Here is a 25,058-nt window from a genome sequence, read left to right as displayed (position 1 = left end):
AGAGATTGCAATTTTGTAGCTATGAATAGCGTATGGCACATACAATAAATCCACAGCCAAGCTTTAAGTTTGGAGTGGAGATTACTGCTTATTTATCGCGATGCTTTAATTACACATTATTTCCTTATTTTTTTGGAGTAAAAGTTTTGGGAAGAAGACATAAATGACGATATAGACTCCACTTAGCGACATAAATCATATGCAAGATATTGTGCATTAGGTAGTTGTCTTTAACAATCTGTAATTTTCCCAGGAGAGCGTGGCAAGAGCTTGTGGTTGGAGTGGCTTGAGATAGCAAATAAAAACCAATGAAATAAATATTCTAAAGGAGAAACGGATGACCTAATGCAATGTGTAATTCGGGGAAAATTAATATCTCTCCGTTTTTTTAGTACTTGCAATAATAAGCAGTATATTTCTGTAAATAAATGGAACATAGAATGGATTTAAATGCGAAGCATTAAAATGGATAAAAAACATTAAAATGCAGGAAAAAGAAAATAAGTGACATTAAAATAGGAAATATTGAAAAGAGGAGAAATTAATAAGGATAATAATGAATAAGATGAGAAAATTAATATGGGTACTAGCTACTTTATAGATAAGATACGTGTGCTCAATCCGTGTGTTTCTTTATACACAAAACTGCTGCAGGAGCGTCTTCCTCCTCTTCCCGCAGGTCGCTTGGTAGCGAAGCCTCTGCTGCTTCAGGAGCCCACGCGCGTTGTGCTCAACCGGACTGCTCCTTCGCGTCGTCCATCAGTGTACTCTGTAGCTATGGCCAGCACCGCTGGCGAGTCGAGAGCCAACCCTGCCGTGGCATCGGAGGAAGGCGAGGTCCAGCCCTCACCTCTCTTGTCTGGGTACTACGCATCCTCGGAGGGGTCTGAGGGCTACCTCACGGGCCCAGAGGAAGGGGAGAGCTCCCGCGTGGTGGCGGCGCCGGCGCCTCTACTGCCAGGTGAAGCGGCACCGGCGGCAGTGTGGTCCCTCGCGTTCGGGTCCGTGTCGCAGCGGGGACTGGATCAGCGGAAGGGCATGGAGGACAGCGTGTCGCTGCGCCCGTCCTTCTGCGCCTGGGCCGACGGCTCCCCCATGCACTTCTTCGCCGTCTTCGACGGCCACGGTGGCCCACAGGTAAACCCCCGTCCCCTTTCCTCCAAATGCTGCCAGACTGGAGCACCTTGCACGCCACCTCCGGGTTGAGTGCTTGATGTCGGCGTTTGATTTGCTTGCTACGTGGTACATGGTGCTGCAGGTGTCGGCCCTTTGCAGTGACCAGATGCACGTCATACTGGCGGAGGGGCTGGCCCGCGTGGCAACTGCCTACCGGATGGAGCACCCGGAAAATGATGAAGAGGCGGAGCGTCGCGCGTGGGAGGCGGCGCTGAAGCGGAGCTTCGAGCAGACGGACACACTGGGGATGGGGTTGTCGGAATCGGGGTTGCCCATCATGGGGTCCACTGCCGTGGTGGCGCTCCTGGTCCGCGGCAGCATCCTCATGGCCAACTGCGGCGACTCCCGCGCCGTGCTCTGCCGCGCCGGCAACGCCTTGTTGGGTCTAACCCTAGATAGCACGAACTGGTTTTCGGGGACAGAGGTAGAAGAAGAAGTAAACGCATAGGTGTTTTGCGGCGACAAACGCCTCGCTGACGAACAGCGTTTTTCTCCAGCTCAAACTGTGGCACGTACCACGTAAGTTCAACCAACTCAGATCGGCCTCTATTTATAGGCTGGCACACACGCCACCTCCCCTATTGTGATGCATGCTAACTAACCATGAAGTCTATCCGGCCAGCTAACAACTTATCCAGCTAACTAACTACATGCATGACTATCCTATCATGCCATGAAGCTAGCTAACCAACTAACCACCTGGACTAAACACTACGCGCTGGACTAACCAACTCGCCATGGCCACGACTGCACGCACACGCACATACACCATCGTGACACACACGCACACACGTACTCTGGGTGCATACCCATCACGGTTTATTTCTAACACGCCTTACCACTCTCCCAGGACCACAAGGTGAGAATAATTGTGTCATGCGTATCGTATTTCTCTCCTTTGGTCTCGTCTGACCGGACAAATTTATATTGATGCGTGGATGCAGCGGGAGCGGCCGGACGAGAGGGCGCGGGTGGACGCGGCCGGCGGCAAAGTGCGCACCTCCGACGACGGGCAGCTGCGCGTACGGGGAGTGCTTGCAATGTCTCGCGCATTAGGTACGCCGTACCTACTGTTTGGTTCTTATTATGCACGTGTGTACTCGTACATATCAACGGCGTGTCGTCCGTTTAGTTCTTATGCACACGACGTTTTCTTCCATGCAAAAAAGAAAAAGACGTTTCATTCCCGTGCATCATTGTTGGCCTTGTATACAATATAGGGTCCGTCTATATTACATCTAGATGTATCTCACATCTAAGTATAGTGTCAGCATTATCTTATTATTTTATTGTTTGTCTTGTTTGTTTGATTTAGTTTGTCAAAGCCTCCCATAAAAAAAAACATCTCGCCCCGCACGTCCCACCATATGTGTATCTAATAGCTAGCTAGTTGTGCACAATGCATGTGCGATGGCTGTAGCCTATGCATTGCTCGATGTACATGATGCAGTGCTCGATGTAGCTTATGCGTCCGGTAGCAAACTTTTACAAGTACGTCTCTGATCGCTAGCTTCTAATAGGCTAACAAGGATTTGTTGTTGTTTTTTTGCATTATCACTTTTTTTCGTTTTTTCACAAAAAATATTATTCATGAATTTACATAAATGCTTTCAAATTAGAATTTTTTTTAATGAATAAAAAATTGTTTTAATATACGGTGAACAATCCTTTAACATACGATGACCATCTTTTGAATATACACTAACTTTTTGTACTATAAATTGAACATTTTTAATATACAGTGAGCTTTTTTATATATGATGAATTTTGCTAATTATACACAATGACCATTTCTTTAATATGCACTTAACATTTTTAGTACACACTAAACCTCTTTTAATATACGATGAACTTTTTTAATATATGGTGAACATTTTTCTAATATGCACTAAATTATTTTAAAACTCATACTGAACAATTGATTGTACACTCGATAAATGTTCACGAAGTAGAAAAATATTCACGATATTCAAAATTTGTTTGCAGATTAAAAAAATGTTCGCCGATTCACAAACTATGTTCACAAATTTCTGAAATATTCATATTTTGAAACAGATTTAGAAATTATAAAAAAGGTAAGGAAATGAAGAAAAAACAAGAAGAATTTTAAGAAACAAACAATGGTCCCTATTACAAGTCGAGAGTGGACTTGCAACTAGGAGAAAAAAATAATGGGCCTAGTTACGAGTCGAGGTTGGACTTACAACTGGAACAAGTACACGAAACTACGATGCCCATTGTGAATCGTGGGTGAATTTGCAGCTGGGATGGATACAAACAAACCAGTTGTGAGTGAGAGATTGGACTTGCAACTGGGACAATAACAAAACCATGACCCAAGTTACGAGTCAAGGGTGAACTTGCAACCGGGATGAAAACAAACTATGTCGTAGTTGAGAGTCGAGGATGGACTTACAACCGGGATAACTACACAAATACTACGATGCTAGCTGCAAGTCGAGGGTGCACTTGCAACTAGCAAAACAAATGACCCAGTTGCGAGTCAGAGCGTGGACTTGCAACAGGGACAACAACAAAAGTATAGGCCCAATTGCGAAGCGAGGGTGGACTTGCAACTGAGATAACTAGAAAACTACGAGTCAAGTTGCGAGTCAAGGGCGGACTTGCAATTGGGATGAAACAAACAACATGCCTAGTTGCAAGTCAAGAGTGGATTTGCAACTGAGACAACTACACAAAACTATGATGTCTGTTGTGAATTGAGGGTGGACTTGCGACCGGGATAAAAACAAATGGCCCAGTTGCGGGTCAGAGATTGGACTTGCAACTAGGACAACGACAAAATCATGCCCAAGTTGCGAGTCGAGGTGGACTTGCAACTGGTATACAAACAAACAACGGCCTAGTTGTGAGTCGAGCATTGACTTTAACCGGAACAACACAAAATTACGATGCCAGTTGCGAGTTGAGGGTGCACTGCAATTAGCAAAACAAAAGGCCTAGCTGTGAGTCGGAGGAACAAGGACAACAAGACAACTATGGGCTGAGTTGCGAGTCGAGAGTGGACTTGCAACTGGGACAACTACAAAACTGCAACCCCAGTTGTGAGTCAAGGGTGTACTTGCAACTGGGATGAAACAAACAATGGCCTAGCTGCGAGTCAAGGGCGGACTTGCAATTGGGAACTACACAAAACTACTATGCGAGTTGTGAGCCGAGGGTGTACTTGCATTTGGGAACAAAACAAACGGCCCGGTTGCGAGTCGGAGGCTAGACTTGCAACTGGGACAACAACAAAACCATGCTGAAGTTGCGAGTCGAGGCTGGACTAGCAACTAGGATGAAAACAAACTATGGTCTAGTTGCAAGTTGAGGACGTACTTGCAACGGGGACAACTACACAATACTATGATGCCATCTACGAGTCGAGGGTGCATGACAAAACAAACAACCGAGTTGTGAGTCAGAGGGTGGACTTGCAACAGTGACAACAACAAAACTATTGGCCTAGTTGCGATTCGGGAGTGGAACTGCAACAGAGACAATTACAAAACTACAAGCCCAGTCGCGAGTCAAGGGTGGACTTGCAACTGGGATGAAACAAAGAATAGGCCTAGTTGCAAGTCAAGGGTGGACTTGTAACTGGGACAACTACACAAAACTATGATACTATTTGCGAATCAAGGGTGGACTTGCATCTGGGACAAATGACAGACTACAAGCCCAGTTGCGAGTTGAGCGTGGATTTGCAACTGGGATAAAAACAAAACACATGCTCAGTTGCAAGTCGATGGTGGGCTTGCAACTGGGACAACTATGAGCTAGTTGCGAGTCAAGGGCGGACTTGCAACTGGCACAACTATGAATCTACGAGCCCAGTTGCGATTAATGGATCAAATTGCAATTGGGTTGAAACAAACCACGAGCCCAATTGCTAGTCAAGGGTGGACTTGCAATTATAATGAAAAACAAAAACATAGGCTCCAGTTGCGAGTCAAGGGTTGACTGTCAACTCGGACAACTATGAACCTAGTTGTGATTAGAGGGTGGACTTGCAAGTGTGAAAACTACGAGCCCTGTGGCGAGTCGAGGATCGACTTGCACCTGGGACAACTATGAAACTATGATCCTAGTAGTGAGTCAAGGGTCGACTTGCAACTAGGATGAGACAAATTACATGCCCAGTTGCGTGTTAATGATGAACCTGCAACTGGGACAACTACGAGCCCAGTTGCGAGTCAAGGGTGGACTTGCAACTGGGACAACTATGAAACTACAAGCCCAATTGCGAGTTAAGGGTCGACTTGCAATTGGGATAAAACAAGTTATGAGCTAGTTGCAATCAAAAGGTAGACTTGCAACTAGTATGAAAAACAAAACACATGCTCTAGTTTGTGAGTAGAGAGCGGGCTTGCAACTTGGACAACTACAAGCCCAATTGTGAGTCGAGGGGGCTTGCACTTGGGACAACTACAAAACTATGAGCTTGTTGCGAATCAAGGGTTGACTTGCAACTGGGATAAACAAGTTATGGGCCTAGTTGCGAGTCAAGGGTGGACTTGCAGCTAGGATGAAAAACAAAAACACATGCTCTAGTTGCGGGTTGAGGGTGGGCTTGCAAGTCTGACCACTATGTGCCCAGTTGCTAGTCGAGGGTGGACTTGCACCTGGGACAACTACGAAACTACGAGCCCAGTTGTGAGTCAAGGGCCTACTTGCAACTAGGATGAGACAAACCACACGCCCAGTTGTGTGTCAATGGTGGACCTGCAACTTGGATAAAAAATAAAAACACATGCTCTAGTAAGGAGTCGAGGGTGGACTTGTATCTAGGACAACTACGAAACTACAAGCCAGTTGTGAGTCGAGGGTGGACTTGCACCTAGGACAACTACGAAACTATGAGCCCGGTTGCGAGTCTAGGGTCTACTTGCAACTAGGATGAGACAAACTACACGCCCAATTGTGTATCAATGATGGACCTGCAACTTGGATGAAAAATAAAAACACATGCTCCAGCAAGGAGTCAAGGGTAGACTTGTATTTGGGATAACTAGGAAACTATGAGCCCAGTTGTGAGTCAAAGGTTGACTTGCAACTAGGATGAAACAAACTACAGTCCTAGTCGCGTGTCAATGGTGGACCTACAACTGGGATGAGAAACAAATACACATGCTCTAGCAGTGAGTCGAGGATGGACTTGCACTTGGGACAACTACGAAACTACGATCCTAGTTGCTAGTTAATGGTCGACTTGTAACTAGAATGAAACAAACTACATGCCAGTCACATGTCAAGGATGGACCTATAACTAGGATGGAAAATAAATAACAGGGGTCAAAGGTCGGTCAGTGAGAAGATGAGGGATAAGCTTCATGATCGAGACCCCCAAATGATGACATATATGGGCCCATGTGAAAATAAATGCGGGATCATGATGACACAAAACAGACGAGACAAGAGGGCGCGCGACAAAACAGAATAAGTTGACAGATGCGTGCATGATCGAGTTTGTGTGAACATTAAAGCAAACAAATCAAACAATTATAGACGTCGATGAGCTAAAACTCATCTAGATTAGATTTAGCAAATCTGAAAACAAAAAATCTAGTTACACTCCTATCTAGATACACGATCAAAACCAAAAAATAAAAGAAAACTGTGAATAGAAGGACACGTTGCCTTGCACAAAAAAACCATACACAAAACATAATAACGGCCCACTAGAAAATGTCATATCGGGTCTCACTGTTTCACGAAGGACAAACAGACAACACAGCGCAAAGACAAAGAACATCACTCAGAATCATGTGTATCTAATGATATACGAGTTAGATGAAACATTGTTAACCCTCATTTAGATGATAATTAGCAAACCGATCTGAAACGGGACCCCAGACCACGTTACAAAACCGGCCAACAAAAGACGCACACACGAACAAGTCGACAAGCACCAAACACACGACGCGACACAGCGCATGCCAAAATAACCCACAATCAAGATTTGTAGGACATTTTAAGCGAACATATGACAGAGTAAAACCAAGTTCATTAACTTTAAATGGATAAAAATAAAAAATGGAAAAGATAAAAATATAAAATATAAATAAAACAAAAAATCATGAATTTAATATAATTCATGATTTAAAACAAATAATGAAATAGAAAAAAGGAAAATAAAACAGAAACGAAAAAAACAAATACTGGGAATCAAATGGGAGCGTACAAGAAAATGAACTAGGACAAGGTGTAACACAGACTTGTGAATGGAAATGGAAAAAGGAACGGAACCTCGCACTAGCAACGATCCAGCATAGACCTGCTTGTGAAAACCAACAAGACCTCGCACTAGTAACGAGCACACAGGCAGCAAGCGAGACAACGCACTAGCAACGACCTGACAGGGAGACAACGCGCCGCGAGCGAGCACGACAACTAGACCATCACGTTATGCACAAATATTAAAGACAGATAATCTAACAGTTCTGGATTTAGACGTGAGATAGCTATTTCACATCTAGATGTGAAATAGCCAACCTGTACAATATAATCCTACACCTACAGGTAATCAACAGGAAATTACGGACCTCCCTTCTCGTCTAGTCATACCTCGTAAAAAAACACTTTTTCCCGCAAAATAATAATAATCATACCTCCGCCCCCTGATTTTCAGGGGTGGGCCGGTGCCCCAAAAATTGACCAATGAAATAATGCCTCGTCACTCTGTAAACCACTCTCCCCCGTAATTTCCTGTAGATGTAGCATTACTCCCTTGTATATCTATCTGCAAGGACGACTTAAAAAAATCTATCTGGGAGGAAACAAATAAATGCAACTATATCAACAGGGGCTGCTACTAATGGCCAAGTGTGATTTGTTTCAAAAAGTGTTTCTTAAATAAAGGAGGAAACGCAAGTATTTCTATATCACTAAAGGAGGTCATCTTCTATGCACCAGCCAGTTGCCCTCTAGTAGAAAATAAAATTAAAATGTTTTCTTAAATTAAAATATAGCATTGCATATTATTATCATCTGACTCAGAATTAAGAACAAACTCTGTTTGAGTTTATAAGGCCCAACCCACATTTTTTTTGAGAAAAATTTGACCACTAGTTTATCGTTAAAATGTTTGTTATATGTGTTCAAACATATATCATTAGAACTATCAGAAATAATTTGCTACCCATGGTGGTAGCTACGCCCGCCCCCAATTTTTATCTCTGTTTATTTTGGACTATGAAAAGTAACTCTATAACGAAAATATAGTGACTTTGGACCAGCCAGGCAAGCAAAGATACAATTATGCCAAAAAGGCAAGCAAAAAGACTGAGAGAAGTGAGAGTAGATAGTAAGAATAGTCATGTTAAGCTTTAAAATTAATGGTAATATGTATGCCCAATAATTAATTAAGTTTCCGAAGATATCTGCAAGGTCCTAATAATTTTCATTCACGATTAGCTAAAAAATAGGACTAGTTGTTTTTTTCCTGAAAGTATTCCTCTCCAACCTTGGTACAGTGCGCCACCATCTCTACTTTGTTGGTAGATCGCCACCCCACCTCTGCCGCTGCCATCTTTGGTATATCTATCTGCAAGGACGACTCGGATAAAATCTATCTGCAAGGAAACAAAAATAAATGCAACTATATCAACAGGCTGCTACTAATTCGTCAACAGTGATTCTTTTCTAAAAGTGTGCCCGTTGGGTTCTTACACACAAGGAAACAAAATTATTTCTATACGAATAAAGGAGGACATTTTCTATGCACCAACCTGTTGCCTTCTAGTGGAAAATTAAAAATAAAATATTTTGGAGTTAAAATGTTGTATTGCATATCATTATTGTTGGAATTCACCCTTAGGATCGATCATATAAAATTGCATGAACATACGCGCACACAAAATTGATAGCCAAGGGCTCGTATCGTGCCCTGTTTTTCCTCTTTTTATTTCTTTTCTGATTTTTCTCTCGTGTTACACAGCTATAGCCTGCCCATGTATTTATACACGTCCGGCCAAGTCCTCACGGTCAAATCTATTCTAATCTGACTCTATATTCTAATCGGACTCATACTAGTATGACGAAAGTACAAACGAACTAAACCTAGATTTCCTAAATTAATCATCCGGCAGCTTGATCGCACTCTTTTTTTTGCAAGAGTATAGGGTTTTTATTCCATAATGATAGAGTTACAATCTTCAGCGACTAAATTGCTGATGCATGGAGGTGGTTGACCCAACCAACAGGCTGTGCTGTCACCACATCTATCAAAGTTTGCTAAAAAATGTGCAACCCTATTCTGTTCACGAAGGATTTTAAAGGAATAACAACCCTATCACTCAAGTAACTTTTGATCTCCGAAACCAAATGGCCATAAGCTGATCTATTAAAGGAATCCTCGGAGAGCATCTTGAGGGCCACACCACAATCAGATTGAAGCAGGATTGTAGCATTTGAATGTTCCACCGACAACTTAAGCCCTTCCATCATAGCCTGTAGTTCTGCTTCTAGGGCTTCATCGCAAAAATAACCCCACCTTTATCATCTCTTAGAATCATGCATGTGCCCGTCGAGCCATCCATAGGGTTAAACGAGCCGTCGGTCGATAACGCGACCTCGCCCGCTGAAGGGTTGGGCCATGGCCTGCGGGGTACATGGAGCTCTTACTTGTGTGTTTATTTCAGCTGTCATCGAGGCTTTTCCTTTAATAATCTCCTCAATACTCACCGAGATTTGATTGAAAGTGTTGTAATAGCTAGATAGAACCGAACAGGAGACTTCTAGTGGTGGGATTGGTTTACCATGTGTGATTTCGTTTCGAAGGTGCCAACTTCGCAACAAAACCATAATGATCCTGCTCCTGACTTTTTCATGTGATTCAGCAAGGAGATGAAGGAGCCATTCGTCTCCTGTACATATAATGTCCAATCGGTTTGGTAATGGCCAGACCAACCGCATTGTATCCCACAAGAGAGCTGCCGTAGGGCACACTAGTAAGGCATGAAATGAAGATTCCTTGTCCCGATTGCATAGACTGCAATACGCGGATGTCCCTAGGTGCCTCCTGCACTTCTCTGCATTTGTGGGTAATGATCCTGAGCTGACTTGCCAACCAAAATGTCTCATTTTGGGAGGTACAGCCGCCCCCCGGACTAGCTTCCATATGGGTCGCTCACCCATAGGTGAGGAGCTAGAAGCACCCGTACAGACTTGCTCACTTTGAATGGACATTGCCAAATTGTAGGCACTTTTAACTGTCAAGTTGCCTGATATGTCCCATGGCCATGATATAAATTCCTCCTGTTGCCGCGGGGACATCCGGATCATCTGTATCGATTCAATATCCGCCTGATAGAAAAACTGCTGCAACAAGTCTGTTTTCCAATTACCCCGGTCATCAAGGAAATCTGCAACTCTGTTAAGGCGGCAATTGCGTTTTGGCAAAATCGGTGTGAACGGCAGACCCCTTGGGATCCAGGGGTCCCTCCACACTCGTATACTTGCACCATTGCCAACGCGCCAAAGCATCCCTTTCTTTACCAATTCCAGGCCATGCTCGATTCCTTTCCACACCGTTGAACTATTAGTCGGAAATACTGTATCCCACAGGTTCCCGTTTGGGAAGTATTTAGCCTGAATAAGTCTTGCGCAAAGTGATTCCGGGGACGTAAGAAGCCTCCGGGCTTGTTTGGCCAACAAGGCCTGATTATAAGCTCGCATATGATGAAAACCATTGCCCCCTTTAGTTTTTGGGAGGGTCATTTTTCGCAAGCAACCCATGCCATCTTCTTCTTACCATTTTCCACACCCCACCAATATTGTCTGATCATTTTTGTCAAGTCATCACAAACAGAAAGAGGCAGCTTAAAAATACTCATCAGATAGACTGGGATGGCCTGAGCGACAGCCTTTATCAGCACCTCCTTACTAGCAAAAGAAGAGTGGGGTTCACTCCAGTCAACCAAACGCTTGCTCAATCTGAACTGTAAAGACTCAAAACGACCTTTATGCATTCTCCCTTCTGGAACAGGGAGCCCCCAGTACTTAGGTTCAAATTCTTGTTGCGTCACGCCCAGAATATGCTCTACATCATCAGCAACTTGATTAGGACAACTGTCAGCAAACAGGATGGAGCACTTCGAAGGGTTTATGAGTTGACCCGTAGCTGAAGCATAAGTGCTCAAAACATCCTTGACAACCGCCGCGTACTCGCTACTTGCTCAAAAGAAAAGCAGAGAATCATCCGCAAACAACAAATGTGAGATAGCAGGAGCTCTTCTACATATTTTGATAGCTTCAAGACCTCTTTGTTGGACAACATTATGTAATAGAGCAGACAATGCATCAGCCACAAAGAGGAATAAAAAGGGTGATAAAGGGTCACCTTGTCGCAAACCACGGGAAGGTGTAAATTGCTCCAAGAGACGTCCATTAAATTTCACCGAATATCTGACCGAACGAACACATTCCATAACTTGGAACACCCACTGGGGGGCGAAACCCCACTTCAACAGTGCACGCTCCAGAAAACCCCAATCAACCCGGTCATAAGCTTTTGAGAGATCCAGCTTATAAGCACAAAAATCATTACCTCCGGGGGAGGTTTGGACATGGTGGATACATTCAAATGCTATAATCGAATTATCTGAGATTAGTCGACCCGGAATGAACGCACTTTGATTTTCAGAGATAAGTTCTATGAGAAGGGGCCTGAGACGATTAACCATGCATTTTGATACAATCTTATATATCACATTGCACAACGATATCGGACGGAAATCCTTTAGCGACTCCGGGTGCTGGACCTTTAGGATCAAGACAATACATGTATCATTAACCCCATCTGGCAAGTGGCCTGTGTCAAAGAATTGCAGAACAGCAGCTATGATTTCCCCCTTCAAACAGCCCCAATTTGTCTGATAAAACCGAGCTGGAAAACCATCCGGACCGGGTGCCTTCAACGGTCCTATTTGGAATAAGGCATCTGAGATCTCAGTATCAGTAAAGGGAGCATGCAACCTCTCGTTCATATCCTCTGTCACCTTCGGCACAATAAACTCTAAAATTGCATCAGGGGATAAAGTGGGATCCTTTGTACACACTTCCTTGAAGTATGAAGCTGCCATGCGTTCCATCTCTGTGGGTACACTGCACCACGAGCCATCTTCTTTCTGTAATCTCCTTATATTATTCCTCCTAGCTCGCCAAACTGCTTGCCGATGGAAATATTGAGTATTACGATCACCTTTCTTCAACCAAACAATACGGCTACGCTGCAGCCACATCATTTCCTCACGGTGTAGTAGTTCATCTAGGCGGATCAGTACACGGTCAGCTCTAGTAAGTTGTAGTGTCTCCAATTCATGTCGGAGTTCCTCAATTTGTTTCTCAACATGCCCAAAATTATCTTTACTCCGGTTCTGAAGGTCAGACATAACTGATTTAAGAGAAGCTGCAACATTGCCGAAGTCACCCCGCTGATGAGCCCGCGCCCATGCCTTTGAAATCACCTCCGGATGTTTCTTATCTCTATCCCACATTATTTCATATTTAGGCGTCCCCCTTCGGCGTCGGTCATCAGAATCATCCAAGAATAATAAAACGGGGCAGTGATCCGATCGAGGGGAGACGAGATGATGCACCCTCGCATAAGGGAACATCTCCCTCCAATCATCAGTTGCACACACCCGGTCTAGCCGAACCCAGACATTAGCAATCCCTAGCTGTCCATTAGCATATTTATATGGCACACCGGAGAACCCCAAGTCCCCAAGTTCACATAACAAAAGTGTGTCTCTGAATGCTTCCATCTGGTTCTCACCTCTACTAGTACGCGAGAAGTGCTCATGTTGCCAAAGAGCCTCATTAAAATCTCCGCAGACTACCCGAGGTAGAGTTGGGGTCCCTTTTAATCTAATCAAGTGTTCCCACATGCGATGGCGATGTTCAACACGTGGTTCACCATAGACGAAAGTAAACCTCCATGCTTTTCTAGAACCTTGATCAATAATACTTACATCAATAAATCTTTTACTGGATTCCAGTACTGTCACCTGGAGGGACTTGTCCCAGAACAAAGCTAGTCCCCCGCCACGGCCTTCACAATCCATGCCGCAGAAACATTTCAGTCCTAATTTCCACTTCAATCTTTCAATTTTTGTACTGGTCTGTCTTGTTTCAGCAAGAAAGACCAAACTCAGGGAATGGGCTTTTACAAGAGCCCCAACTTCACGAACTGTTCGGCGGTTCCCCGCCCCCCGGCAGTCCAAAATAGGTGACTCATTGGGACTGGCGGCGCTCCTCCTGGGAGCCCGCCGAAACTTTTTCAGAGTTTGAGTTTTCACCATCCATCTTAGCTCTTTTTCTACCCGTACTGTTGCTGGGAGATACCGAATCAGCAGCCACCTTCCCATGCATGATCAGCTGTACCTCCCCAGCCGGGGTAGTTGATACAACAGCAGGAGGTGTCACCAAGACAACATCCATATTCAAACGCTTATGAGAAGATTTATCCAAGTCCATGTCCAAAGAGGAAGGAGATTTAAGTGGACTAGAAGTCGTGTCCTTGAGTTCTCCATCTGCCATAGCCTCCCCTTTACCTGCTGCCGACTTGGGAACCGTCAAGTCACTATTGATCTTCCTTTCACTCTGGCTGGATTCCTAGTCTGAACGAACACTCACCGGAGGATCTGCATACAAGTAATCGCCAAACTTGAGGTCCTTCTCTAGAAACACCCCGTCGCCACACTCCTTGTGCTCGTGGCCAATGATACCACTAGCGCTGCAAAGCCTCGCCAACTTCTCATACCTGACTGCATAGATATTGCGAGTCTTTCCCTTTACAATGCTTACAAACTTGGTTAGAGGTTTCCTGATGTCATGTTTCACTCGAACACGAACATAGTCCCCTCTCGAGTTTCCTGTAATTCGAGTCTCCAGAACCTCCCCCACAGATCGAAGCAATTTTGCCATCAAATCCTGCCTGCAATATCCATCCGGCAGTTTATGGATCTAGAGCCAGATTGGCATGTACACTATCGGCACCTCCTCGGCGTTTGAGAAACCATCATAAGGCGTCAACAGGACTGCCATATTGCGGAACAGCCATGGCCCCTGGGACATGATACGGTCCCAATCACCAAGGTAGTAAACTTGAACAACAAACAGATTTGGGCCAATTGGCCAAAAACGAACTGCCTGGGCACAATTCCAAGCCGCCCTCATGTCCTTGTAGAAAGCAGATTGGCTGAAGTTTTTCCTGGTATGAACCCTAGCAAGGGCTAGCCAACGATTCTCCTCCAACAGCTATGGGGCTTCCTCTTCAACCACAACATCCTCAAACTCCTCCTCATGGAGGTCCAGCTTGTCGAAGAAATCACCTAGGTCGTGATCCGCTCTTCCTTGGGAACCACGATTCGTAGATGAGAATGCATCCGATGCCGCCGCCATGGAGAATCAGGGGGCGACGACTACAGAACGCCACACATACCAACGGAGGACGGGGGGACTGGGGGACGGCCGGGTACGCCAGCTATGGTGGACTTGCGGCAGGAGTCGTCGTAAGGAGGTAAACCCTAGCCATCGCTAGGGGAGACACTTTGTCGCGATGGGTCCTTCACTTGATCTTAGCTTGATTGCACTCTAACCGAACTCAAGTAGAAAGACTCCAATACTTACCAAACTACAACTAGAGACCTCCTTAATTCTAATACTTATACCAAAACTAACTCATGTATTGTTTGGATTACCCAACATTCACCCCCTAATCCAACCATCGACTCTTTACGCAAATGAGAAGACCACCTCTTGTCACGCCGGTTGCCTCCAATGACGCGACTTATCATACCACAATTTCTTTGTTCTTCAACGGTGACCACCACTTCATCATCGACTTTTCTTTTTCATGCCAACTTGTAGACTGAAACCAATGATTACTCGGACTACCAGCCACGCTGCCACATCTTAGCGTGCTACATGCTGACTAAACGCATAGCCTCATGTAGGAACTCGACTTAACTGGTGTGCGTCCTCTTCACATTGATCTTCAACTTCTCGCCGGTTGCTTGTGCACGGGGAGACACATCTTTTCACACGCCACATTTTCACTTTCTCGTTGTCGTTGGTGACACAACTTATCAAACGACACCTCCTGTCCAGCGGCAACACAACTCGCATTATACGTGCAACTTATCTCCACCGTATATGAACTCGCCGGAACTCCACGACCACAAACGAAAGCACAAGGCATGAATTCCTTTTTCTGCCCGCTCTCGCTCGCAATTCTCCTTCACCAATGACGCATCTCAACTTCAGCAGATGACTCACACACCTGAGCTCTTGTACGCATCTTACAAGAACTCATGTGCACACCTTGACGACAGCTCACAAGTTCGCCATCTCCACCTTGCACCCTCCAACGATGATCTCGATGAACTACTTGGTGCCATCTTGACACCTCCATAACCATCAACAATCACCAGCACCTTGTCGACGACAGCCTGTCGCCTTCCTCCGGGTCGTTTTGCCAAACGACAATCACCCGTCACTTCTCTTGCGACAGTGTCCTCGCAGCCTTCTTGTAGTCGCTTCGCCGAACGACAACCGCCAAAACCTCTACATCGCTGTGCCACCCACCGACTATATCGCCCGCTCCTCATTGTCGCTGCACTGGCGACTATATTGCCCGCCCCCAGGCGCTAGCAGGGTTACCAATTGTTGGAAATTCACCCTCAGGATCGATCACATACAATTGCACGAACGCACGCGCACACAAAACTGATAGCCAAGGGCTCGTATCGTGCCTGAGGGTGAATTTCCAACAATTATCCTGAGGGTGAATTTCCAACAATTATCGTCTGGCTCAGAATTAAGAACTCACTCTACTCTGGTTTATAAGGCCGAGCCCACATGTTATTTGAGAAAAACTTTGACCACTAATTTATCATTAAAATGTTTGTCATATATGTTCAAACTTATCATATATTTACCCATTCAAAGGAACCAATGATTTAAATTGTTTATATTGTTTCTTATTGTGGTGATTAAATTAATGGTCAAAGTTATTCTTAAGATATGGAGGGTCTTATGAACCCCAACACAAAGAGTACTAATAAACAAGCATATATAGTAAGAATTGTCATGTTAAGTTTTAAAATTAATGGTAATAAGCATGCCTAATAACTATTTGAGTTTTCATAGATATCTTCAAGGTCCTATTAATTTTCATTCTTAATTAGGTAAAAAAATAGGACTAGTTCTTTTTCTTGAAATTGTTCCTCTCCAAACCGGGCGCACTGCGCCATCATCTCTCCTCTGTTGGTAGATCGCCGCCCCACTTCCCCCGCGACCATCTTTGATATATCTTGTGGGAGTGGGGGTTGGAGAGGCCCCGATCTACCAGCAGGTGGAGTTATATCTTTCCCCTTTTGGGAGATTTTATGTAGATGTCAGTTGTCCATAGCTTTGACCCTTCACACTATGGTGAATGTAACCACATAATAAAAGTCATCTCAGCTAGCACAACGATGGTGTTGGCGGTAGCGCTAGTGTGTCAACTAAATTCTCCTCGAGTCTCCCTGACTCAAGTTCTTGAAATTTTTGTGTGTGGCAACATTGATGCCTTAACGGCTTGTTTTCTGGCCAGTTGTGTTGGCTGATGACCTTATGGGTTGCAGGGTTTATTCATGAAGTGGCTTCCCTTTGAAGTTTGGTCCTCCAGCCACACCTCTATCACATTGGTGCGACCACCAGTACTAGCGTGAGGCATGTGAGAAGAAAATCTATGTTTGGATGTCTAATTATCCCATCTCCTCGCAGTGTCTACTCTCTCTCTCTCTCTCTCTCTCTCTCTCTCTCTCTCTCTTTCTCTCTCTCTCTCTCTCTCTCTCTCTCCCTCCTCTCCTCTCCTCTCCCTATGCATGAAGGAAGTAATGGTTGTCCCTTAGCCATGTTCCTCAAATCTCTTGTTTTGATCCACGGTGAAATCAAGGTACATTACCAATTCCTTCATTAGTTTCATCGGGTTTGGCTAACTGATGTTGCTGGAGCAGTCAGATTGCCATATATACCATATGTCGAAGATATGTGTTTGACGTTACTAAGCGCCAGATTCTGCGAATAAGCGCACCCACCTGGCAGAAGATCAAGCGAGATCCACCTCAATTGTTAACAATATTTCTGCCAACGCAGTAGGCTGCCAAAGCTCTAACTACGGGCATCTTGGTGTTCCTGTCTCGAATCTATCTCTTAGCTTGAGGTACCATTGCCACTCAAAATGGATTTACTACTCATCTTCCAATGATGCTTTTTGATACATCGGTTGTTTGAACCAGTGTTTATTCATCCAGCCAGGCATTACAAAAAGATAAAGTATGGATAACATCGTGGGCATGCTAGAAGGCAAGAGGTCAAGAAGGCTTTTGTCCCACGGCACAACAATACCGAAAATGTGACTAGGGCAGCGACACCAGGTTTAGTATGAGAAATGGAGACCATACATGTACGGATATGAAAGGATCTCAACTACTAGAAATACATGACCAACAATGGAGAGACATGATATGCTAAGAGGAAGGACAAAAAGATATGGGGTGGTGGATGGATATGAATTGTGGGTGCATAACCAGTGAGATGACATATGAGACACATCCACATATATCGAGGTCCATTAAATTTGTAGTTGGGCTTGGAAATTTTTTGGAACACCCAACACTTAACGGTACTTACTCTTTTTTGGCACACACTTTGGTATAATGGTAATCATAACAATATGGGGATAGCTATATCTTTCCCCTTTTGGGCGATTTTATGTAGATGTTAGTTGTCCACAACTTTGACCCTTCACACTATGGTGACTGCGGCCACACAATAAAGTCATCTCTGCTGGCACAACAATGGTGATGGCGCTAGCGCTAGTGTGGCAAATAAAGTATCCTCCAGTCTCCCCGGCTCGAGTTATTGAAAATTTTGTCTTCTCCAACATCAATGTCTTGACGGCTTATTTTCTGGCCAGTTGTTCTGCCCAACGGCCTTTTTCTTTGCATGGTTTATTAACGTAGTAGCTTCCCGTTGTACTTTGGTCATCCAGGCTCATCTCTATCACATTGGTGTGACCTCTAGTACTGGCATGAGGCATGTGAGAAGAAAGTCAATATTTGGACGCTTATTTCTCTGGCCACCTCGAATTGTCTACTCTCTCTCTCTCTCTCCATGTGTGTGCATGAAGGAAATATTGGTTGTCCCTTAGCCATATTCCTCAAATCTCTTGTTTTGATGCACAGTGACATCATTACCAATTTCCTCATTAGTTTCGTCCGGTTGGGCTAACTGGTGTTGTTGGAGCAATCAGATTGCCAAACATACCATATGTCGGAGATATGTACTTGATGTTACCAAGTGCCGAATCTGATAAATAACCACCTCCACTGCGCCCACTACCACAAGACCAGGCGATATCCACCTCAACTATTTACAATTTTGTGTCAACGCAATTGTCTGCCAAAGCTCTCACTACCGGTATCTTGTTGTTGTTGTCTCAACTCTATCAGGTACCATGGCCACTCAAAATGGTTTTACTATATACTCATATTCTCATGATGTGTTTTTATACATTGGTTGACAGTTGTTTATTCATCCAGCCGGGCATTGCAAAAAAGTTAAACGTCAAGAACATCTTCTCCAGGCAAGAAGGCAATAGGTCAAGAAGGCTCTTGTCCCACGACGTAGGACAAAAAGATATGGGGTGGTGGATTGATATGAACTGTGGGTGTGTAACCAGTGAGGTGACATATGAGACCCATCCACATATATCGAGGTCCATTAGATTTGTAGTTGGGCATGAGTAAAATTGGTAACACGCGTCACTTGACATTACTTACTCTTTTTTGGTACACATTGTGGTGTAATAGTAATCATAACCATATGGGAATAGTTTCCCATAATAGGTTCTCTCTCTCTCTCTCATGTGCATGAAGGAGATATTGGTTGTCCCTTAGCCATGTTCCTCAAATATCTTTTTCTAATGCACAACGACATCAAGTACATTACCAATTTCATCATTAGTTTCATCAAGTTAGGCTAACTAATGTTGCTGGAGCATTCATATTGCCATACATACCATATGTTGGAGATATGTATTAGTCTGATGTTACCAAGCGCCGGACCCGGAGAATAACTGCCTCCATGACCCTGCCTGGCACTAGATCAGGCGATATCCACCTCAACTGTTTATAATTTTTGTGCCGATGCACTAGGCTGCTAAAGCTCTCATTACAAGTATCTTGTTGTTCTTGTCTCGACTCTATCCCTTAGTTTGAAATACCATGACCACTCGAATGGCTTTACTACTCGTCTTTACATGACATTTTTTGATACATTGGTTGTATGAACCAGTCTTTGTTCATCCATCTAGGCATTGCAAAAAGATAAAGCATGAACAACATATTGGGCAGGCAAGAAGGCTTTTGTCCAACAACACAACAAACCGAAAATGTGATCAAGGTAATGGCACCAAGTTTAGTATGAGCGATGACGACCATGCATGTGCGGATACGAAAGGATTTGTTTTCTAGACTACATCATGGAAGGATGCATTATAATTTCATATAAGAAGGGCCAAGCGACTACTACAACACCACATGCAGATAAAATGACAAAAAGGCAAGCAACTGCATGCTAATCCAAGTTATTAGAACCGCGCCTACAACAACCGAGAGCAAGACAACTCGCCTTGGGCGATCTCCAGCCAAGATGGCGAAGAGACGGGGCACCGATCCACCAGACCACGTCCCTACGGATGCACTAGACAACCAAGACGCGACAAAGTCCATAGGAGTTGGTTGGTCAAATGTACCGCTCCAACCATATCTCCTAGACAAGTTGGCTAGTGGGTGGTCGGGCCTAGCCAAACCAGAGGAAGAAGACATGTTAGAAGCCTTGGTTATGGCATACATTGCACCCTGGAGGCCGATGCCCAGAGAGGCAACCCAAACCACAAAATTAGACCACTCAAGCTCCAACTCCGATGACTCCACATATAGCAAAGGCAACGCCTTGATGAAGGACACGACGTCGTGACCGCCGCTGCCTGTTCCAGTGAACCGAAATAAGGGTTTCCCTTGGTGCTTGAGGAGAGACACAGCCAAAGGCCATTGTAGCACCACCGAGAAGGACATGGCACCTGCGAGCATCGCCGCTGCAAGCATAGGACAGCCATGCAGTCGTTCAACGCTAGCCCTTGACCAAAATCCAAACCACCGGTGTAGAGACAAGGGGACAAGTCATTGGCTTAGTCCACCACTACTGGAAGGAAAGCCACACCCATCATCCATGAATAAAGTGCAACCTGGAGAAGAGGAAAGTAATACCTTTGAATTTCCAAGTCATCATGACCTCCAAGGCAAGTTTCTGCATTTTCTTTTGTGGAGAAATTCTTGATCCCTAGGATTTCATTCATGAGTGTCGTTGGTGAAGAGGGGATAGAGACAAATAGAGAGATAGAGAGATAGAGGAGAGAAGGGGGGAGAATTATTTTCTCGAGGTGGGGAAGGTTCGGTTCAAACATAGCTAAAAATGTAGATGGGGAATGAGTCATGGGGGACTAAGATGGCTCCATTTATTTTTTTGGGATAAGTATCCCTATTTTTCTCAATCTTCCCTGGGCCTCTGTATATCTCCTGGAGAGTGACGAATAAAAGAAGTGTTGTCAAATAATGTGAAAAGAGAACCTCAAAGGGTGCTCATATTTTACGCAACCTCTCAGAAATTTTATAAGCCTCTCCTCGATTTTAAAGTTTTTTTCTAAAAGTTTCCAACGCCTTCTGTAAATTTTCCAAATAATCTTAAAAAATCCGAAATATTTCCGTAACTTTATAGTGGTCTAGTGACCTCTCCCTATTTTTTTTCTTCCAGAAATCGAGTTTTCTTTGCAAATTTGAAGATCTATCGGAAATAAAATATATTTTTGGACAAAAACCTGTTTTTGGTCGAATTCGCCCCTCACGGGCTAGTATTGGGCATGTTGACCCACACAGCGAGCTAGGATGCCTAGCCAGCTCCGAAGTGGTATACACCAATTGGATGATGTGCCGGGGGAGGGAGGGAGGGGACGGGTGCAGCATCGCCTTGATTAAACCATAGCTCTACTTAATGCAAGTTTCCTAAATATCTAGCATACATGAGTAGTTTGCCTATGGAGACATTTATTTGCATGAGAATAAAAAACGATTCGTGTTATCCATAACACTATTGTAACGTAGAAAATTATTTGAAGGCATTCATAGCTGAAACCAATTGTTACCTTGTGTATAACTAGAATAAAGGAAGATATCATTTATAAAATAATATTTCATTTGGACAATCATGACTTCGTATCATTTTAACACAGTTACCTTTAGCAAGGATGTTATCATGTATTGTTGCATTCACATTCCTTATAAAACTCAAATGTTTTAATGTTGATCGATGTGCGTAGAACATTGATGTTTTAGGCAATATTTATGATCAGATTTCCATTCCTGGTTTTGATCAATATATAAGAGTTGTTCCCCTTAATAGATTCTAAAGAGTTATTCCAGTTTTTTATTTATTTTTCACAAGTTCATTCATTTGTACAAGAAGTATACTTTTTGTTTAGTACATATTTCATTTGATGCTTCTAGAATCCGATCTCATGACAGTGAACTATACTTGCAGGGCACAAGCTCCTTAAGCCTGCAGTGATATGTGAGCCAGATATAACCATGACGACTCGATCGGAGGATGACGACTGCCTGATCCTCGGGAGCGATGGCTTGTGGGATGTCATCGAGAACCATATTGCCTGCAATGCCGTGCGGAACTGCCTAGAATTAGAAAACAAGAACAACCAAGGTGTTCCTAGAGGGGGTGCACTGATAGGACAAGAGGAAGAGGTTGGCTGCAACAATGCTGCAACCCTCCTAAAGAACATGGCAATCTGCAAGCATAGCCAGGATGACATTAGTGTTGTCGTACTTGATCTGAAGGCAAGAGGTTAGCTTGGCAGATTGCATGAGGTCATCATCTCCTTTGCAGCTTAGACTTGATGTGGATGAAACATTGCCATGGTTAGAGATTTATAATAAACATGGATGATTGGAAATGTACAAAATATGTTGGTCACATATATGTTGGTTGCTTAGTATTCCCATTAGTTTTCTTCATTGTAGCTTTGTTTGTGGTTTTCACTCAAACCTGCTGAACTCATCTCATACAGGTTTGGTGTTTGCAGTTAGCACTCAAGCAAACAAATGTGCTTGTGTGTTACACCCACCAGCGCTCTGGTATTACCTGGCTGAAGCCCATTTTGTTTTGCTTGAGTGCTAACTACATGTTTGAAGCAGGGTGCAGGCCTAATGGGCTAATACGAAACAAGGTAGTTGCTCCACAAAACAAAAACGAAACTACTTTGTATGGTGGAAATCCTTGGTAACAGATACCCCTGGAAAATCACTAAACTCCCGTGGCGATAAGTAGCGCTAAAGTTTTGGTGAATTTTTTCAGAGGGAGGCTGGGAAGACGATGTACAGTTTTTTTTGTGAGATCTGAATTTCAAAATAAAATGTTTTGCAACCTGAGCATCCAAATTATGAATTGTTTCCATCATTGTGTTCCTCGCATTGAGATATTTGAAATTAGATCAGATCTTAATAGATTTCGACGAAATCATTTCTGGGCATAATTTTTACTCCAAAAGATAATAAACATCTTCTTCCAATGGTAACGAAGTTGTATTTCACACTCAAACATACTTGTACTTCCCATGTGGGTAGTCTACTCGCACCTAGAGTAAGTTTTGTTCTCTAGGAAACTAATTCATCCCACGGTTGGCAATTTTTGGCAAATCCTTTTTCAACCGCCCCCCTATACGGAACAACATCTCCACTAAACCCTCTTATTGTTCCATTTTTGTCTCCAATTAATTAACATGAGCGTCAACTTCATCTCGGCTGCTCGCTATCCATCTCACTCTTCTCCCATGTGGTTCCTCAATCTGGAGGGACACGCCATCTCTGTACCACCCCATGTTGATGGATCACCCTTTCCACTACAAGAGAGCATAGATGGTACATTACGACATTAGATGGCCGCGGTTCCCTTCACCTATGGAGGATTGCCACACCAAGATTTAGAAGATTATTGTTGCTGCCCTTAATTACCTCAAATGCATGACCTCTTTGGGAACAACAATCACATGCAACAACACGTCCGCCGACTGCACGAATTGATCCCATAACTTCCATATCCAACCTAGGTTCTAATTCGTCTCATTTTTTCTTTATTTTTGTATAATCCCAAATCAGTTGAATGAAAACAATTGGTCTCTATGTTGTGACCATGTTTTAGTTTGTGTCATCCCAGTGGGTGTGCTTCCATTGGTGTTGCTAGCATGTCCCGTGGGTCCTCCATGTCGCTTGCTAGGTGTACCACATACTTTGATGGTTCTGCACGTGTTCCTTTACTACGAAGGTGGAGCAGGCGGTGGGTGCGTGGCCAACGTTGGTGGCATATGCATTGTGCCTAGGCGCATAGAAACTAACATTGGTATATTTTTGTTGTTGCAAGCAATTTCTATAGGCGTAAATTCTATTTTTTGGGCATAAGCTTATAATATTTTAAGCAATGTTTTACAAAAAGAAATTTTAATATCCTGGAAGCACTTTAACATTACACACGAAGCAATTCTCTAGTCGCTTCAAACACATTTTGACCATGGTGTATACAAAATATTCTTGGCACAAATCCCAAAAGGATTAATGCAGCCTTCAACTCCCATTGTAACAATTTCTATGGCTCAGTACTACATATCCGAACACTACTGGCAGCTCATCGCTGACCAGCCACTGACCACGCGTTAGTAATGAGCATAGGCACTGATAAACAAAGTGGACTGATATATATCACTAACTGACTTCTATAAATGACCTACCCATGTTGATCAATTAAATCCGACTCTTCGATTTCCCGCGGACCAGTGTTGTTCTGTACGTGGCCAATTTATAATCCAAGCCCCCTCTTCCTTTCATTTTCGCACTCTCTCCGGCCGCATACCCCGCTCATCTCCATGACCTGTGCCTCCCTTAAACCCTCTCTACCCTTCCACTGCTCATATGTGCTGACAGCCTCGTGGCAGCTGGACGCGGTTGTACCCTCGTTGTCCAGAGCATCGTCCAGCCGTTTCTGCTGATGTGAAGTCCGCCCCTACCACGGACAACAGTTCTCCCGTATCATCGTGTGTGGCTAGGACCGGCTGTCGTGCTAATGGTGGCGACGGGGTTGATCTGCCCTGAAGTCCGGTCTACCGCAACTCCGTGTGTGGTTGTAGACCATGCATGTGTTTCCTTCTTCTTTGGTCGTCGCACCGGCCAAGGTGGTATGCTTCATTCCTTGTAATAATAAACAGTAGCAACTTCCAGTCTTCTATGAATCACCACCCTTCAAGCCCATAGATTATTGTAGGCTGAGCTGCTGCATGGTTAGTGATTTTAATAGTGATAGTTGCTGCTTACTGAAATTTGGTAATTAAGGATTTGGACTTAAGTCAAACTAGTCTATTGGTGTTGCACTACATGCACTTGATTGTTGTATAATGAAGTGTGTAAACTACATCTAAATGGGTAGAGACTGGATTTTTGACTCCTGGGTGTACAGACACCCCACTATCCCACCATTCGCGTCATTTCAGTTTCTCTTGAGATATGGACCATTGCCTTGCCTGCCACTCATTTATGATTAGCAGAGGACACAGACAGTAATCTGAGCGGCCCTATAGGGCACTGTTCATTCGAGATTCCTCTGACTCGGCCACGTTCTAGCCACTACGCATTCCCGTGACTCCAGTGAATAAAGTAGACAACAAAGTTGACCATGACTCTGCTTATTAATAACTCCCATGGGCACAACAT

The 25,058-nt window shown here is 44.0% G+C and overlaps 1 protein-coding gene across 1 annotated transcript; it reads left to right on the top strand.

Moving 5' to 3' along the window:
* Nucleotides 1-978: 978 nt before the first annotated feature.
* Nucleotides 979-22,151, top strand: LOC125525213 (probable protein phosphatase 2C 37). Its single transcript, XM_048690222.1, has 5 exons — nt 979-1,137; nt 1,259-1,545; nt 2,005-2,035; nt 2,121-2,232; nt 21,829-22,151. Exons 1-5 carry the CDS (start codon nt 1,039-1,041, stop codon nt 22,149-22,151), a joined length of 852 nt encoding a protein of 283 aa, XP_048546179.1. The 5' UTR covers nt 979-1,038.
* Nucleotides 22,152-25,058: the final 2,907 nt, after the last annotated feature.

The sequence above is a fragment of the Triticum urartu genome, chromosome 7, assembly GCF_003073215.2.
Source record: "Triticum urartu cultivar G1812 chromosome 7, Tu2.1, whole genome shotgun sequence".
NCBI lineage: Eukaryota > Viridiplantae > Streptophyta > Magnoliopsida > Poales > Poaceae > Triticum > Triticum urartu.
Note: the sequence above shows the minus strand (reverse complement) of the source record. Positions and strands in the feature narration are given on the sequence as shown.

Coding starts and splice junctions, on each gene's coding strand:
- LOC125525213 (XM_048690222.1), top strand. CDS start 1,039: ATGGAGGACAGCGTGTCGCTGCGCCCGTCCTTCTGCGCCTGGGCCGAC. Junction 1,546..2,004: donor GCCGTGCTCTGCCGCGCCGG/CAACGCCTTGTT, acceptor GGTTTATTTCTA/ACACGCCTTACCACTCTCCC. Junction 2,233..21,828: donor TGCAATGTCTCGCGCATTAG/GTACGCCGTACC, acceptor CTATACTTGCAG/GGCACAAGCTCCTTAAGCCT.